The following is a 17,911-nucleotide window of genomic DNA, read 5'->3' as shown; positions in this document are numbered from 1 at the left end:
GCGGAAACTAATCTGACTAGTATCCATGAGGATGTGGGTTCCACCCCTGGCCTCACTCAGTGGGTTAAGGATCTGGCATTGCTGTGAGCCGTGGTGTAGGTCGCAGATACGGCTTGGATCCTGTATTGCCGTGGCTGTGGTGTAGGCCGGCAGCTACAGCTCTGATTCAACCCCAAGCCTGGGAACCTCATATGTCACAAGTGTGGCCCTAAAAAATAAATAAATAAATAAATAAATAAATAAATAAAAAATAAAAAATAAAAGTAGCACTATGTTTAGCACAGCAAAGGAAATCATCAACAAAATGAAGAGACAGCCTACTGAATTGAAGATATTTGCAAACCATTTAAATGATAAGGGGCTAATATCCAAAATATGTATGAAATTCATATAACTCAATAGCAAAAAAACAAATAACACAGTTAAAAATGAACAAAGGGAGTTCCCATTGTGGCTCAGCAATAACAAAACCCAACTAGTAATCATGAGGTTGCAGGTTCAATATATGGCCTTGCTCCGTGGGTTAAGGATCCAGCGTTGCTGTGAGCTGTGGTGTAGGTTGCAGACACAGCTCAGATCTTGCAGTGCTGTGGCTGTGGACTGCAGCTGCAGCTCAGATTTGACCCCTAGCCTGGGAACTTCCAAACACCATGGGTTTGGCCCTAAAAAGAAAAAAAAAATCAAAGAAGACATTTCTCAAAAGAAGACATACATATGGCCAACAGGTACATGAAAAGATTCTCAATATCACCAGTCATCAGGGAAATTCAAACCAAAACCACAATGAGATATCACCTCATTTCTTGTGGTGAGGATGTGGGGGAAAGTGAAACTCTGTACACTTAGTGGGAATATAAATTGGTGCAGCCGTTACAAAAGTTCTTCAAAAAATTAAAACTAGAACGAACAGGAGGGAAATAATGACCCGGTGGCTCTGCAGGTTAAGAACCCGACTAGTATCCATGAGGACTTGGGTTCAATCCCTGGCCTCACTCAGTGGGTTAAGATCCAGTGTTGCTAAAAGCTGCAGCATAGATTGCAGGTGCCGCTCGAATCCTGAGTTCCTTTGGCTGTGGTGTAGGCTGGCAACTGCAGCTCCGAATAGATCCCTAGCCTTGGAACTTCCATGTACTACAAGCGCAGGCCTTAAAAAAAAAAAAAAAAAAAAAGACTAAGTTATGATCTAGCAGTTCCACTTTTCAATATGTATGTGTCCAAAGGAATTGAAGTCAGAATCTCAAAAAGATATCTGTACCCCTATGTCCACTGCACCAGTGTTCAGAATGCCCAGATGTGGAAACAATCTAAATGTCTATTGGCAGAAGAATAGAGAAAGAAAATGTGATGTATAAACAACACATACAATAAAGTATTCTGCAGCCTTTAAAAATGTGGAAATCTGGGAGTTCCCATTGTGGCTCAGCAGTTAATGAACCTAACTAGGATCCATGAGGATGTGGGTTTGATCCCTGGCCTTGTTCAGTGGGTTAAGGATCTGGCATTGCCATGAGCTGTGGTGTAGGTCACAGATGCAGCTCAGATCTGGTGTTGCTGTGGCTGGGATGTAGACCAGCAGCTACAGTTCTGATTCGGCCCCTAGCCTGGGAACCACCATCAGTGCAAAGAAATGAAACTCAACCCAATACCTAATTTTAGGTGCAGCCCTAAAAAGACCAAAAAAAAAAAAAACTGAAAGGAAAAAACCCTATGTAAAATCTTATCCTAAATTCTATTTTTTGCATCTCAAAAGCTGAAGAGGCAAGATAGGATGTCTCTGGTCATCTTCTTTTCTTAGTGAAAGGCTACAACTACAGTTCATGTAATGCTCAGCTAAGCATGGTGAGGGGATGGAAGAGTGAGAAAGAAATGAAATATATTCTTAGTAATGGGGAAAAAAAGAGAGAAGAAAAGTCAACTTCAGAGGCCCTTTGAGCCATTCTGGGCCTTGGAAAGAACTGAAGATTTGAGGAGCCATTTGGGGTGAGTACAAGACACAGCCAGCAGCTGGGGTGACTGCAGCCTGGGCAGGGTAGGGCAGGATGGGGACACTCCATCCTCATCCATTTGAGTCAGACTGATCGTTCATTTCCAATCTTCTGGGTTTGAGAGAAAAGGCTGGAAAGCTGGCTTTCCAACTGTATCCCTGCCTCATCCAGAAGCAGGTGCTTGTTATGAGGCTGGTGTGGTGAGCAGTCCCCATTCAAAGAGAACAATGGTTGCCAAGCAGGGTCTCCCAGGAGCGGTGTCTAGGTGCTGCTACCTCTGAAGAGCCCACTGGGCCCCTGTCCTGCAGCATTGAGGTCTTTTCTCCTTGATTTCAGAGGAATCCCTGCTCTCTGATAAACCTTTAAGCCACATTTTCTATGAGATACAAAGACCCCAGTGGAGCTAGCCTTCCAAACACGGTAAAGACTTTCACAGGATGAGAAGGTTCTAGTTGCTTTTAGCTTTCTATCCTCTGCACCACTCCAGGACGGGAGAAATCTGCATACGAACTAGTTTCCCTTGGTCCTTCTGATTTGATCCCAAACTGAAGAATCTGCCAATCATGATCCTGGGAAGAATCAGCCACAAATGTAAGGGGGGAGCTAAGAGATGAGACCCAACTTATTGGCCAATTACACCCAGGTGGGAACTGGCTTGAGCTTGCAGTTTGGGGAAGGGTTGATTCATCCCTAAGCCTTGCTTTCCTCTTCCTGGCAACACATCCTTCTGGTCGGGTCTCTGCTCCAAGAGTGAAGAAATGACAGAAACTTCTCTGGTCTCACCTGGAAGCCTGGACGGGAGGTGAGGAGGGCAGAAGCTGGACAGAACCAAACTCCAGGACTTTTGTCTCCCCTCTGGTGGCTGCTGCATGTATGTATGAGGAGATTGAAGTGGGTGGGAAAGGGCAGGGAGTCATCTGGCAGTGGTGTTGGGGGAGGGGCGAAGGGGGCAGGAGGACCCAGGACCCACTGCCTGCCACCTCCACAGAGCTTCTCAGGCCCCAGCACCATGCAGAACTGCCTGTGGAAATGCTTCTTGGTTGCTGTGTCCTTGATCCTCCTGAGCCACTTCCTCCAAGAGAAAAATGCAGAGCATCCTAAGTACAGTTTATCCATGGTGAGTTCCAGAGGTGGAGCTTGGACTCCTAACACTAACCCTTGGGGATGGGGGGGTGGGTATATTTTCAGTTACACAAACAGTCTAAAGTCACCATGGAAGTTCTAAGAGGAACGCTGTTGAAGAATCAGGAGAGGGTTAGAGAAAAGATAATGGCAACTAGCCTTGAAATATGTGTTGGGTTTGAATAAAGGTGAGGAAGACAAGGGGGCATTTTCCCTGTGCAGAGAGCAGCCAAGGTCATGCTCTTTGGTGTGGCTGGCCCATGGGCAGCCTGCCTAGGTGAGGTTACATCCCTCTCCAGAGCCAGAGCCATCATAACTCCCACCCATCACATGTAGGAAACCCCCCAAAAATGCCCCGATTACAGCCCCTGCACGTGGAGACCACCAATCCAGCACAGGTCACATGCAAGCCCCAGGGTCCAGGTTTTCCTCCAGAGCACAGCCTAAGTGGATGTGGGCAGTGAGTCAGAGATGTGTGTATGTGTGCTCAGAATTGAGCCAAAGAAAGGACTTTAGAATGGAGGTACCACGTGTAACTTCCTTGGGGACAGAACCAGCCTTCAGCAGCTGTCGCAGAACCTAGCACAGTCCACGCCGAGTTAGGTGATGTCTGCCAGCCTGATAATGGAAGGGGGTTAGATGTGGGCCATGGCAGGCATGGGCCCCTTCTCGCTCTACACAAGCCCAGGACTTTCCCATAAGCATTCCACACAACACCCGAGGGGCCCCTCCCCTGACTCCAGGTCCCACCACTGCTTCTGAAAAGCCCTGTGTGCCCCCATGATGGGGGGGATAGTGGTTGACTATATCCTGGGGCTTGCCTGGCATGGCCTCAAAAGGGGATCTGACCCTCAACCGACTCCAGAGATCTAAGGAAAAATCTCAGAGCTGATGCTTATCTTACTCTGAGCAGGAGGAAAAGAAGGTGGTACTGGGGCAGCTAGATGAGAAGCAAAGCATCTCTGAAATCAAGAACCTTCTGAAGACCTTCAAGGACTTGCAGAAAACCTCCCCTCTACTCCAACATGCCGAGTACAGATTCCTGGTGGGAGCCCCTCCCCAGGAAAAGAGTGAGTACATGGGAGGCAGGGATCAGACTGGGGGAAGGTGAGACAACATACTATTCCACCAAGAAAGAGGAAGGGCAGAGCTCCTGCTGTGGCACAACAGGATAGGTGGTGTCTGCAGAACTAGGATGCAGGTTTGAGCCCTGGCCCAGCACAGTGGTTTAAAGGATTCCTACACTGCTGCAGCTGTGGCGTAGGAAGCTCACACACGTGACTGGGATCTGATCCCTGGCCCAGGAACTCTGTATGCCTAGGGGTGGCCAAAAAGAGGGGGTGAAGAGGGGAAATGATCTGGCAAGAAAGATGGGTGCTCAGAGGCAGGGCCACGCTGCAGAACTGGAATATGGGGCAGGTTATAAGCCCAAGTGCATTTTCTTCCTGCTGCCACCCCCTTGAATGACGAATGTCCAGAGGCTCAGAATGGCCAGTAAGGAGGTACTCATCCAAGTTCCCATTGTGGCTGAATGGTTAAAGAACCCAACTAGGATCCATGAGGATGCAGGGTCCATCTCTGGCCTTGCTCAGTGGATTAAGGATCTGGCATTGCCATGAGCTGTGGTGTAGGTCACAAACACAGCTTGGATCCTGCATTGCTGTGGCTGTGGTGTAGGCTGGCAGTGGTAGCTTTGATTTGACCCATAGCCTGTGTCCACATGCCTCAGGTGTGGCCCCCTCTGTGAAACTCGCTCAGGGCAGGGAGCACAGGAACCATGGGCACAAGAGTGCCACGACCCTTGGGTCCAGCCCTGGATCCTCCAATCCAGGCCTGGTGGCTCCTCAGTCACTGAGATGATGCTGAGATCAAGGCCAGCAAACTTCCCTTTGGTACCTGACAGCCTTTCCTCTCAGAGGGAGCCTTGTCCTCGCAAGGACTCCCCAGCAGCCTTTCCAAGTAGTGATCAAAGAAACCACCTGACTACTGCGCAGAGATGAGCTCTCCCAGAAAAGGGAACTGTGAGTTTGGCCCAGGTCCTGGCCTCGGGGGCAGCCATGGGCAGAGGGGCCTGGGCACAACTCACCTCTCACTCCCCTCCACACTCCCCAGAGCTGCTGACTGTGGGCATCTCCTCAACGCAGCATCCCCAAGGGACCCGTCTGCTGAACACCCTGCAGCTTCTGTTCCAGGCTTCCTCAGAACCGGAGCTGGAGTGTATTGTGGTGCTGGTCTGCCTGTCCAACTCTGAGCCGGAATGGCTCAGCCAGGTTGCGGCCAACATCTCAGACCTCTTCAGAGCACACATGGAGGCCCAGCGGCTGCTCGTGGTCCACAGCCACCTCGGCGGCCCCCCTCTCCCAGAAGATCTGGATGAGGCTCATCCGCCCTCGCCCTGCAAAGGCCTTCACAACCAGCAGAAAAGGGATCTGGCCCTCCTCATGAACTTGGCCGCCAACTTCTCTGAATACTTTCTGCTGCTGGAAGACCAGGTTTCTCTCATTTCCAAGTTTATCTCGACCGTCTATTGGGTGTTATTAGCCTGGAAAAACCTCCCTTGGGTGATCCTGGATTTCTCCAACCTGACCCTCTCTGGGAAAGTCTTCCACACCAGCGACCTCCCCCGCCTGACCTCTCTCTTCCTCCTTTTCCAAAAGGACACTCCAATGCACCTGCTTCTCTCTGAATTCCGTCTTCTTTTGGCCCAAACCATGCCAATCCATTTCAGTTCCTCGATCCTCGACCAAACACATTCTGAGCTTGAGGACTTCTGCTTTCCTGGAAAGAAGAAGAGGGTCTTTGGTGAACCAGACAACCCCACTGCCAGCATCATCACAGACATGCTGACAATATCAGACAATGTACCACAGTATGCTTACACACTGAACAAGGAGTGCTACTCCACCTTCAATCCCATGAAAGGAAACCACCTGACAGTGATTCTGGAGAGGCCACACAAAGTCATCCGGATCGAGGTGCTGACAGGTTCCAACAAACCAAGGCAGTACCACCTGGAGCAAGGGCAGGTGGAGCTGGGATTTTACACCCTGGAGGGTTTCAAAGGCTGTGCCCGCTATACCCTGCTGGGACCACTGGTAGATGGACATTTGGACCAGATAGTATCTTATGAAGACGACTCCGCAGAGCAGTTGAGTTGCATCCGGCTGCTAGTGCTAGCACCCCAGGAGTCCTGGCTCCTGATCAGGCAGATTAAAGTCTGGACCAATGAGTATGAGGAAGAGAAGATGTAGCAGCTCAGTGGGAATCTGGAAGGACAGGGTTTGGAAATGGAGTCTATCTGGTGAGCAAGAAATAAAGCTAGAAATTTTGATCGAGGGCTGCTCACTCTGACTTGGGTGACCATTAATTTGTTGTTCTCACTGGGACATTTTGAGAAGGGAAGGAAGTGACAGTAAAAACTACACTGGAGGAGTTCCCATTGTGGCACAGCAGAAACAAATCTGACTAGGAACCATGAGGTTGCAGGTTCAATCCCTGGCCTCACTCAGTGGGTTAAGATTCTGGTGTTGCTAGGAGCTGTGATATAGGTTGCAGATGTGGCTCAGATCTGGCATTGCTGTGGCTGTGGTGTAGGCTGGCAGCTGTAGCTCCGATTGGACCTGTAGCCTGGGAACCTCCATATGCTGCAAGTGCAGCCCTAAAAAAAGCAAATAACAAAGATCAAACAAAAAACTACACTAGACCGCAGACATAAACCAGGATTGTCCCAGACAAGCTGAGATGTAAGGTCACTCCAATTCTGCTTTTGTAGGATGCTCAAGACAGAGGCCACAGTCTGATAAAGGACACGAATAAGACACTAGCCTTCAGCTTCTTGGGCCACTCCCATGGCATATGGGAGGTTCCCAGGCTAGGGGTCTAATCAGAGCTGTAGCTGCCAGCCTATGCCAGAGCCACAGCAATGCAGGATCCGAGCCGCATCTGCGATCTACACCACAGCTCACAGCAACGCCGGTTTGTTAACCCACTGAGCAAGGGCAGGGGTTAACAACCTCATGACTCCTAGTCGGATTCGTTAACCACTGCTCCACGACGGGAACTCCCCTAGCCTTCGGCTTCTTAAAGCCAGAGGGAGAGAAGGGATCTGCCTGAACTGCCTCCATTCTTAGCTACACAAAAGGATAACACCCCAAGATCTTCCTGGGAAGGAAGTGCAACAGTCTTGACAGCTCCATGATCACAGAGCAGAGACTGACTTTGGCTCATGTCTATGGACCTGTCTCAGCCTCTTCCAGATGCTATAACAGAATGCCATCAACCGAGTGGCTTAGGAACAACAGAGCTTTGTTTCTCATGGTTCTGGAGGCCAGAGTCCTGGATCAAGGTGCTGGTGGATTCTGTGTCTGGTGAGAGCCGGCCTCTCGGTTCACAGACTCTGTCCTTCCAGTGTCCTCAAAGGTGCCTGCCCAAGGGGGTGAGTGAGCTGTCTGGCTTCTTGTCTGAGAACACTCATCCCATTCCTGAGGGCTCCTCCCTAAAGGCCTAATCACCTCCCAAAGACTCCGCCTCCTAAAACCCCTGGGGGTTCGGATTCCAATGTATGGATCCTGAGGGGACATATTTAGACAATAGAAATACTCAAGCCTCCAGTGTGTCAAAGTTAAGACCTTGCTGGAGCAAAGTTGTCTTAGCTGGGATTCAGGAATAGTTTCTAGGATTTATGAATTTCCTAAAACTGTGTGCAAAATTTGGTATGAATGCACAAGTGCATTATTTTTCTTTCTTTCCTTTTTTTTCCTTTTGCTTTTTAGGGTCACACTCATGGCATATGGAGGTTACCAGGCTAGGGGCCCAATCAGAGCTATAGCTGCTGTCCTCATGGATTGTAGTCAGGTTCTTAACACACTGAGCCACAATGGGAACCCCTATTCACCCTATCTTTAACTGCACTGAAACCTTCAGTTTGCAGAGTTCCCTTCATGGCTCAGTGGTTAACAAACCCGACTAGGATCCATGAGGCTGTGGGTTCAATCCTTGGCCTCACTCAGTGGGTTAAGAATCTCTCATTTATGTGAGCTGTGGTGTAGGTCACAGACATGGCTCGGATCCCATGTTGCTGTGGCTGTGGGATAGGCCGGCATCTGTAGCTCCAATTCGACCCCTAGCCTGGGAACCCTCCATATGCCTCGGGTGCAGTCCTAGAAAGAAAAAAAAGGGGGGGGGGACAGAAAGTTTCTTGTACCCAGGAGCCCCACAGGGCCTAGTCCAGTTTCAGAATCTATGGGGGACTCTGGTTCGATCTCTGACCTCACTCGGTGGGTCAGGGATCCAGTGTTACTGTGGCTATGGTGTAGGCTGGCAGCTGTAGCTCCGATTTAACCCCTAGCCTGGGAACCTCCATATGCCATGGGTGCTGCCCTATAAAGCAAATAAAATAAAATAAATGGTCTAGTCATATAAGGGAATAATAATCAGTAATAAAAATGAACAAACTATGATCACAACATGGATAAATCTCATAATCACAACACAAAAGAAGTTAGATGCAAAGGAATACATACCGTGTGATCCCATTTATATAAATTCCTAAAAGAGGCAAAACCAGTTTGTGGCTGGAAGTCTGGACAGTGGTTGCATCTGAGAGGTGGGGAGTGGGTGTGAGTTCAGAAGCTTCTGAGGAGCTGGCAACCACCTACTTCCTGATCTGTGTGGGTGTGTTGACTTGGTGAAAACTTGACATCTGTCTACCTGCTGATAAGGGGTAAAAATCTGATTAGATTGAGTCTAAGAGTACTTCGGGAGAAATTGGAAGCAGGAAAACTGGAAACAACTCTTTGGAGGAGTTTTGCTGCCAAGGAAGACAGAAAAATCCCCACAGGATGCTTTCTTTATGTTTTTGTATAGTGAGGAGCAGCAGAGGAAATGGAGAAGACAAAAGATTTCTTTCTTTTTTAAGAATGCAGGGGGTGGAGTTCCTGTCGTGGCTCAGAGAAAACAAACCTGACTAGTATCCATGAGGACACAGGTTCGATCCCTGTCCCCGCTCAGTGGGTTAAGGGTCTGGGGTTGCCGTGAGCTGTAGTGTAGGTCATAAGTGCGGCTTGGATCCTGCTGTTGCTGTGGTGTAGGCCAGCAGCTATAGCTCCGATTTGACACCTAGCCTGGGAACCTTCATGTGCCATGGGTGCAGCCCTTAAAAAAAAAAAAAAAAAAGACAGACAGAATGCAGGGGGTAGTGACCCAGTAAGGCATGAAGAGCTGATGCTAGAGAAGACAGAAAGCAGAGCTACCAGAGTGACTTTTTTTTTATCTTTTGTCCTTTTAGGGCCACATCCATGGCATGGGGAGGTTCCCAGGCTAGGGGTCTAATTGGAGCTGCTGCTGCTGGCCTACACCACAGCCACAGCAATGTGGGATCCGAGCCTCATCTTTGACCTACACCAAAGCTCACAGCAACACTGGATCCTTAACCCACTGAACAAGGCCAGGGATTGAACCTGAGTCCTCATGGATACTAGTCAGAGTCATTGCTGCTGAGCCACGACAAGAACTCCTGCTCTTTCTCTTAACATCAGGCACAAAGCAAGATGCCCACTCTTGCCACTCCTTCACAACACTGCACTGGAGCTCCTAGTGCAATAAGGCAAGAAAAAAGAAAAGGCATAGGGACCGAAAAGGAAGAAACAGAGCTGTCCCCTGGAGCTCCCTGGTGGACTAGCACTTAAGGATTCAGTGTTGTCACTGCTGTGGCTCTGGTTGGATCCCTGGCCTGGGAATTTCTGCATGCTGTAGTTGCAGCCAAACAAAAACAAAAACAAAAATCCCACAACTATCCCTATTCCCAGATGACATGATTTTCTATATAGAAAATTCCAAGAAATCTACCAAAAAAAAAAAAAACTTCTTGAACTAATGAGTGAGTTTAGCAAAGTCACAGAATACAACGTCAACCCACAGAAATAAATGTTTCTATAGACTAATAAAGAACAACTGGAAATCAAAATCTTAATAAAGGAATAACGTTTAAATTAACACCCCCTGGAGTTCCCTGTTGGCTCAGCAGGTTAAGAATCCAGCATTGTCAGTGCTGTGGCTCTGGAGCAACTCTGGCACAGGTTCAATCCCTGGGTGGGGAACTTCAACATGATGAAAGTGCAGCAAAAGAAAAAAAAAAAAAAAAAGCACCTCCTGGAGTTCCCATCATGGCGCAGTGGTTAATGAATCCAACTAGGAACCATGAGGTTGGGGGTTCTATCCCTGGCCTTGCTCAGTGGGTTAAGGATCTGGTGTTGCCATGGGTGTTGGTCACAGATGAGGCTTGGATCCTGAATTGCTGTGGCTTTGGCGTAGGCTGGTGGCTGCAGCTCCAATTAGACCCCTAGCCTGGGAACCTCCACATGCCATGGGAAGCAGCCCTAGAAAAGGTAAAAAGGCCAAAACAAAAAACAAAAAACCTCCCTGTTATAGACTGAATTGTGTTCTCCCAAATTCATATGTTGAAGTCCAGCCCTAGACCTTAGAATGTGATGGTTTGGAGAGTCTTTTTTGTTTTGTTTTGTTTTTGTTGTTTTTTCTAGGGCTGCACCCATAGCACATGGAGGCTCCCAGGCTACGGGTCTAATCAGAGCTGTAGCTGCCAGCCTACACCACAGCCACAGCAATATGGGATCCGAGCCACATCTGCAACCTACACCACAGCTCATGGCAACAACGGATCCTTGACCCACTGATGGAGGCCAGAGATCAAACCCACAACCTCATAGTTCCTAGTCAGATTTGCTAACCACTGAACCAGAACAGGAACTCTGGAGACAGTCTTTAAAGAGATAAAATGTACCCCAGATATTTATTTTTTCTCAGCTTATAAATAAGCATTATCATACTGAGTAATGCTGGAGCACAAGACATAAGGCAAAATTAGTAATACTCATCCTGTATTTACTTAAAATTTTGTATTGTGTTCATCGTCATGAATTTTTGCATTAATTGTGATTTTTAAAATATATTGCATTCATTCTTTCTCTTGGGAAAAAAAAGAGATAAAATGAAGTCATAGAGTTGGGCCTAAATCCAATATGACTGGTGTCCTTATCAGAAAAGGAAATTAGGTCACAAACACGCGTGGACAGAAGACCATGCGAAGACATAGAAGATGGGCATCTACAAGCCATGGAGAGAGACCTCAGGAGAAACCACCAGCAAATGTCGATCTGGCTGGGAAACTGTATGGAAAAAAAACGGCCATCCTGGCAAAGGTGTGGCTCCAGGCTCTAGGGATCTATTTCTGACTCTTGCCCGTGCTTCTGCTGCCAACAGAGCTCAACTCTAAGTCCCTAAATGAGCCTCAGTACCATCTCCAGAGTCACTGCAGCAGCTGACACTTGTTGAGTGTTTTGCTCCATGACGGGCAATACACTAAACAGGTGACATGTCTCACTTGAGTCTCACTTCAACCTATGAACTAGATGGATGATAGCACATAAACACCTGCAGATTGGAATCCAAGAGAAGTTTTGAGTATGTTGTCCACAGTCACAGAGCTGATGAGGGCTGCAGGCTAGATTCTGATTCAGTCCAGTTGGTCTCCAAAGCCAGGTCTTTGACCCTGGGGGCAGAAAAACCCAGATCCTAATAAGAAGCTTGACCTGGACCCAAAGGGAGCTCCTGAATGAGCCTGATGACCTAAGGGTCTGGCCATGTGAGCAAAACCAACCACGGAAAAGGAAATAAGTTGCCACTGTCATTCCTAAGGAGACTGCCAGGCTATGGATTCTCTAGATGAAATTCAGCCAATTGAAGAATTAAGTGACTACAAAACGATGACTTTCAGGCCCTCCTACTTTACTTTGAGCCCGTCTCTGCTCTAGGCCAGACACCTCCCAGCTGGAGCGGCAGCGCCCCCTTGTGGGAGCACTTACACCGGAGCAAAGGGGTGGGGCGCTGAGTGGCTCCGCCCTCTGGACATGCCCCCTGCCCGCCCCGCGGCGCATTGTGGGATCTGCAGGCCGGCTGCGCGGTGGAGGTCGCGGTTCTCCATCATGGGGTTCCAGCCTGTAAGGCTCCCCCCTCTCCCCAGCTCCGTGTCCCGCACCAGGGGACTCTGCCCACCCTGGTTCCCAGCTCTCAGCTCCGGACCAGAAGCTCTCACCTCCGACCCCACCCCGTAGGGCTCTACACCCGTCCTGAGTGCCGGGGTCCCTGTCCCCGCACTTTTGGGATGGGGACCCCACCTCGGCTACCCCCCTGGACTGGGCTTGCGCTGGCGCCTGAGCTGGAGATCGTCATTCTGGGGCGCAGGGAAGGAGCCAGTAACCACCCACGTCCCAGGCTCTTCCCCAGGGCCGCGGTCACGCTGCCCCTTCTGCCCACAGAGTGCAGTCCTGCTGGCTTCCCTGGGGGTGGGGCTGCTGAGTCTGCTTGGCCTAGCTCTGGGCTACCTCCTGCGGACATCCCGCCGGCCGCTGGTCACGCTCCTGGACCCCAATGAAAAGTACCTGCTGCGACTGTTAGATAAAACGGTGAGTTGAGGAGTAGGGGAGGGGACTGGAGTTCCACTCCGCTGTGGTTGGGGTGCCCCTGAGCCGTGGCAGCCCTGACCTGCCTAGTGAAATGCTCATGACATCTGCCCTCCAGACCGTGAACCACAACACTAAGAAGTTCCGCTTTGCCCTGCCCACCGCCCACCACGTTCTGGGGCTGCCTGTGGGTAAGGAAGTGTGGAGCGAGCGCCTTTTCCTGGTATTCCAACAGGGCGTTCCCCTTCCCGGGTCTCCTGAAACACGCTGCTTCAGCCTGGTGCCTCCCCACTCCACTCCCCTTTCCCCACCTGGCTTGGGTCCTCCAGGTTGTGCGGTGCCCCCAAGGTGTGGCTTCTGTGCCCCCAAACATCTGTAAGACTCAGCAGCCTCCCTCCATCCTGCAGGATTTGCTCACATCTCCCCTGAGCAAATACTAATCTTTTCCCCATTGCCCAGACCCTCAACCACTACTAAGGCTCTGGCAGTCATTGGTACAAGTTCCTGCACTGGGGAGGGTTTTTTTTTTTTGGGGGGGGGGAGCTCCAGCTGGGGCATCAGAGGGGTGGTCCTCCCCACCCAGTAGTTTCTTGGGACCCCAGTGGGAAGCAAGGCACTTTTGCTGTCTCAAAACATCCCAGAGTATTTTGAAAGGTAACAGGAATGCAGCCAGTCCACAGCAGCCCTTATGCAGCTCTGCATGTGGTCCCCAGGCAAACATGTCTACCTCTCTGCCCGCATCGATGGCAGTCTTGTCATCAGGCCCTACACTCCCCATCACCAGGGATGAGGACCAAGGCTACGTGGATCTTGTCATCAAGGTAAAGAGGGTAGGAAGGAGCTCCAGGAGCCCCTCACCCTCCTCTCTCTGGGATTTGTAGAAACTTCCAAGATGTGTTAGCAGGAGATGCATGTCCTTTGGAGACATGAGGAGAGAGTATGTGGACTGGGAAAAGAGCACCTGTGTCATTCCCGCCCAGCTCCAGGCAGGTTCTAGTCAACAGGAGCCTCAGAAGCCAGGAACATTCCAAATAAATTACTTCCTGTTTATCTTATCAGGTCTACCTGAAGGGCGTGCACCCCAAATTTCCTGAGGGAGGAAAGATGTCTCAGTACCTGAATAGCCTGAAGCTTGGGGATGTGGTGGAGTTTCGAGGGCCCAGTGGGTTGCTCACTTACACCGGGAAAGGCAATGGCCCAGCTTCCACTCCGGTGCCCCTGGTCCTCCACGCACAGTGTGGCTCTGAGTGTTCACGTGTGTGTGCACAGGGATAAGGGTGAGCGGCCACTCCTACAGACACAGCACTGAAACCATCAGAAGGTATATTCTTCAGCCCCATTTGCTGCAGAGATCCATTCCCTCCCTGTCCACGTGAATTCACCAGCCCTGACAGCTGTGGCCATGACTAAAGCAAACTTAGGCCTCTCTTTGTCTCCCTCAAAGACTCACCCTTCAGGCTGAGGTGTGCAGAGAGCCAGAGATAGCTTTCAGCCCTTCCCGTGGGAACAGCTGGGTGCATTAGCCAGTCTCTGGAGCTGCCCTGGGCCACTGGGGAAAGCAGAGTCCCACCTGGCCCCATGCCTGTCAACCGTCACCAGGGAGTGAGCTCTGCCAGAGGCAGCTCATGACTCACTGTATGTTCCAAAATGGACTTGTAGTTAATAATACTGGACAGAGAGTCCTGGCCCCATTGTCCCTCAAGTGTATTCTTGTCAGGGCTGGCTCCTTGCAAGCCTCCCCACAGGCCCCAGGATCAGTTTGCACAGCAGCTGCCAAACTGGCCTGGGGTGCGTCTGCAATTCCGCATCTGTTTTCTTCATTCCCTGTTTGGACATTGTTCTTTCACTCCTCTCTTCATTTGACTTCTCAGGAAAGTTCAGCAATCAGCCCAACAAGAAATCTCCGCCGGAACCCCGAGTGGCCAGGAAACTGGGAATGATTGCCAGAGGCACAGGTGCATGTCCCTGAGGGCTGCTCCCTCCAACCATTGTGCCTGTGGCTGTGACAGCTTCCAGGTGACCCTCAGAAGGTTTGGTAGTCAGGGGATTCCCAGCCATGCCTACAGCTCCCCAGTTTCTGCAAACCAAAGTCATAATCAGGTAGAAACCCAGCCCCCCAAATTTATTTTTAACTGAGAACTATATCTGGTGGATGCTCCCAAGACCTCAAATTAAATGAATCTAATCATTTTTAGGTGAGAGCAGAGAGCAGCTAGGAATAGGACTGTCAAGAAGAAAGAAAATTAACATTGGACATTTCTCCATGGTAGACACTATGCTAGTCTCTTAATGTGTCTGTGAAGTAAATACCAGCTTTCACTTTTCACAGAGGAGAAAATGGAGGTTCTGAGAGTTAGGTGATTTACACTTGGCCAGAGGCGGTTTGAGTATGCAGCTCTGCCCAGTTCCATAGAACAGGCACTTAACCTGCAAGTCCAGTGTTTCAAAAGTCTCCTCATGGAATCAGTAGGGGCTTGTAGTCATCTGTGCTATTTCAGCCCTGGCCTCCTGAAGACTGTCTGAGAGCATGAGACTGGTTCCTCAGAAGGGTTTCAACAACACAAACTTAGGTGAATACTGAGCATGGCCACAGCTCACCTCCCACGTAGGATCTGAATGAGTTTGGGGGAAAGGTCGTATTGATCCAGAAATGCAGGTGCTGTGAATACACAAGAGGAGCTTAGAGGATTGGACCCTAAAGGAGAATGGACTGCAGGGGTGAGTGAGTGCAACTGAGATGATGGGGCTGGGAAGTTCCCATTGTGGCACAGCGGAAATGAATCCAAATAGGATCCACGAGGCTGCAGGTTCAATCCCTGGCCTCACTCAGTGAGTTAAGGATCCAGTGTTGCTCTGAGCTATGGTGTAGGTCACAGATGCATCTCAGATCCCGTCTTGCCGTGGCTGTGGCATAGGCCAGCAGCTATAGCTCTGATTGGACCCCTAGCAAGGGAACCTCCATATGCCACAGATACAGACCTAAAAAGAAAAAAAAAAAAAAAAAAGATGGAGGGGTTGGTCAGCTAAGGAGTTGGAATGGGGGTAGTGGCCACAATGTCTCACTGTAGGTGTCTTTATTCAGGGATCACCCCGATGCTGCAACTGATTTGGGCCATCCTGAAAGACCCAGAAGATCCAACCCAGTGCTTTCTGCTTTTTGCCAACCAGGCTGCTTTGCTTTTCTCAGTCCCAGGACTTCAGAGTTACTGTGTGGGGAGGGCTGAGGAGTGTGGTACCAGCAGGCAGAACTGGCCCAGTTCCTGTTCCAGCCTCTGCCCAAGTCCCCCTGCAAGGTGGAAGACCCTCTACCGCAATACGAAGACAGAGCATTGAGCCAAATCCTTTCCCTCCCTGAGGAGAGGGAAAAATAAGAAAACAGTTAAGGAATATAAACAGAAAGTTGCTCCTTGGAGTTCCCGTCGTGGTGCAGCAGAAATGAATCCGACGAGGAACCATGATGTTGCGGGTTTGATCCCTGGCCTCACTCAGTGGGTTAAGGATCTGGCATTGCCATGAGCTGTGGTATAGGTTGCAGATGCGGCTCAGATCCTGCATTGCTGTGGCTCTGGCGTAGGCCGGCGGCTACAGCTCCAATTGGACCCCTAGCCTGGGAACCTCCATATGCCACGAGTGCGGCCCTAAAAAGCAAAAAAAAAGAAAGAAAGAAAGAAAGAAAGAAAGTTGCTCCTTGAGTTTCCTTCGTAACATATTCCATCTTTATTCCTTCATATTGTGTAAACAAAGGCTATTCCCCTCTCCTTCATCCTATCTCCCTAAAAGTGTTGTTCACTCCCTAGAACTTTTTCTCTCCTGTTTGGAAAGTTTTACAGCAGAGGACTTTTTGTTTAATGTTTTCATGTTTAGTAACCCAAGAAGGTTCCTAAAGACTTTGCTTCTCCTCTTCCTTTCAGACCGAAAAGGACATAATCTTACGGGAGGACTTGGAGGAGCTGCAGGCACGACACCCCAGTCAGTTTAAGCTCTGGTTCACTCTGGATCAGCCCCCAGAAGGTGCCTTCCCCATTAGCGGACATCCCACAGTCAGAGCCTTGCTTCTCTGTGGGTTCTGGTTTCCGTGAAACCAGCCCTGCCTGACACGGCCAGCTGAGTGCACAGACGCAGGGGTCTCCTGGACCTGAGGTCCTGTTCACTGGGTGGGGGCAGGGATGGCTGAGTAGACCTGGCCCTCTCCCACTCCCCACCCCCCACCCCCACTAGCCGGGGAATCTGTCCACGTGTGTCTGGAATGTCCTTCTCCCCTCTCTCCATGCAGATTGGACCTACAGCAAGGGTTTTGTGTCTGCCGACATGATCCGGGAGCACCTGCCTGCCCCAGCAGAGGATGTGTTGCTGCTGCTGTGTGGGCCACCCCCCATGGTGCAGCTGGCCTGCCACCCCAACCTAGACAAACTGGGCTACTCGCAGAAGATGCGCTTCACCTACTGAGCATCCTCTTGTTTCCCTGGTCTCGCTGCCAGCATCTGCCCCCAGCCAGCACCTAGTGCTCTGAGCCTTAGATGCCTTTCCCAATGGCCCCAGCCTTTTTGTCTTACTCTGGAACTGGAATCTGAATGGTACCTGCAGGAACAACATCCTTATAGCCATCAAGAGGGCCAAGGCTGAGTCAGTCCCTGGAAGCCCCACCCCCATCTCCCTGTGATGCAAGGTCCAGGTCAGGCCCACAGAGCAGACGTACCCGGATCAGAAAGAAGGAAGCATGTACACCTGTTCCAGGACTGGCTAGTTCCTGGATAGCCTCATACTCTTCTTTGAGTCTGTGATGAAAAATTGTGTGTAATGAGTTTTCCTTAATATTTGGTGCTTAACCCATCGCAGACTCCGCGTGTGTGGCTGAAGTGGAGCAGACTTGCAGAGAAAATCTTCTCAAGATCACAGGAAAGGAGGAAATGGCTTCATTCAGACCTCGGAGAAAGGAATCTAAACTCTGTATTTGCGTGTCTGTCTCCCTCTGCCCCTCTGGTAGAAAGGGGCCACCTACAGTCTAAGACTGCTGCTGGGGCAAAAACCTCTGCTTATGCTAATAAATGGGGCTAAGGTCCCTGTGTTAACACCTAAGAGCTGCTTGTGTCTGAGGTCCTTGTTTCCAAGGCTTTGTATGCCCGAGAATCTCGGTAGGAAGGCTTTCCTGGCACAGAATTTTCCCCAGGTCTTCCAGAGAACCTTGAGCAGTTGTGCCCTAGGCTGAAATGTGAGCTGACACCAGACTCCAGGGTCATCATAGCAGCTGTCTCAGCAGAAGCAGAAGCTCAGCTTCTCTCTAGATGTTTTTACAGTGGGGGGAGGAGAAGACAACAGATGGCAGGTTTT

The 17,911-nt window shown here is 50.1% G+C and overlaps 2 protein-coding genes across 2 annotated transcripts; both read left to right on the top strand.

The window, feature by feature from the left end:
* Positions 1–2,862: 2,862 nt before the first annotated feature.
* Positions 2,863–6,420, top strand: LOC125112457 (alpha-1,6-mannosyl-glycoprotein 4-beta-N-acetylglucosaminyltransferase-like). Its single transcript, XM_047754633.1, has 3 exons — positions 2,863–3,102; positions 4,021–4,177; positions 5,220–6,420. The coding sequence occupies exons 1-3, from the start codon at positions 2,863–2,865 to the stop codon at positions 6,356–6,358; spliced, it is 1,536 nt and encodes a 511-aa protein (XP_047610589.1). The 3' UTR covers positions 6,359–6,420.
* A 5,596-nt stretch (positions 6,421–12,016) lies between these two features.
* On the top strand, positions 12,017–17,659 carry LOC125112682 (NADH-cytochrome b5 reductase 1). The gene is given in 11 exon segments (XM_047755026.1): positions 12,017–12,121; positions 12,440–12,586; positions 12,702–12,774; positions 13,297–13,355; positions 13,357–13,404; positions 13,643–13,772; positions 14,455–14,538; positions 15,666–15,751; positions 16,495–16,594; positions 16,857–17,029; positions 17,420–17,659. Coding segments are annotated over 10 exon segments (990 nt in total). The 5' UTR covers positions 12,017–12,031; the 3' UTR covers positions 17,420–17,659.
* The last annotated feature ends 252 nt before the right edge of the window (positions 17,660–17,911 follow it).

Source organism: Phacochoerus africanus, chromosome 12 (genome assembly GCF_016906955.1).
Source record: "Phacochoerus africanus isolate WHEZ1 chromosome 12, ROS_Pafr_v1, whole genome shotgun sequence".
In the NCBI taxonomy this organism is placed as follows: Eukaryota; Metazoa; Chordata; class Mammalia; order Artiodactyla; family Suidae; genus Phacochoerus; species Phacochoerus africanus.
Note: the sequence above shows the minus strand (reverse complement) of the source record. Positions and strands in the feature narration are given on the sequence as shown.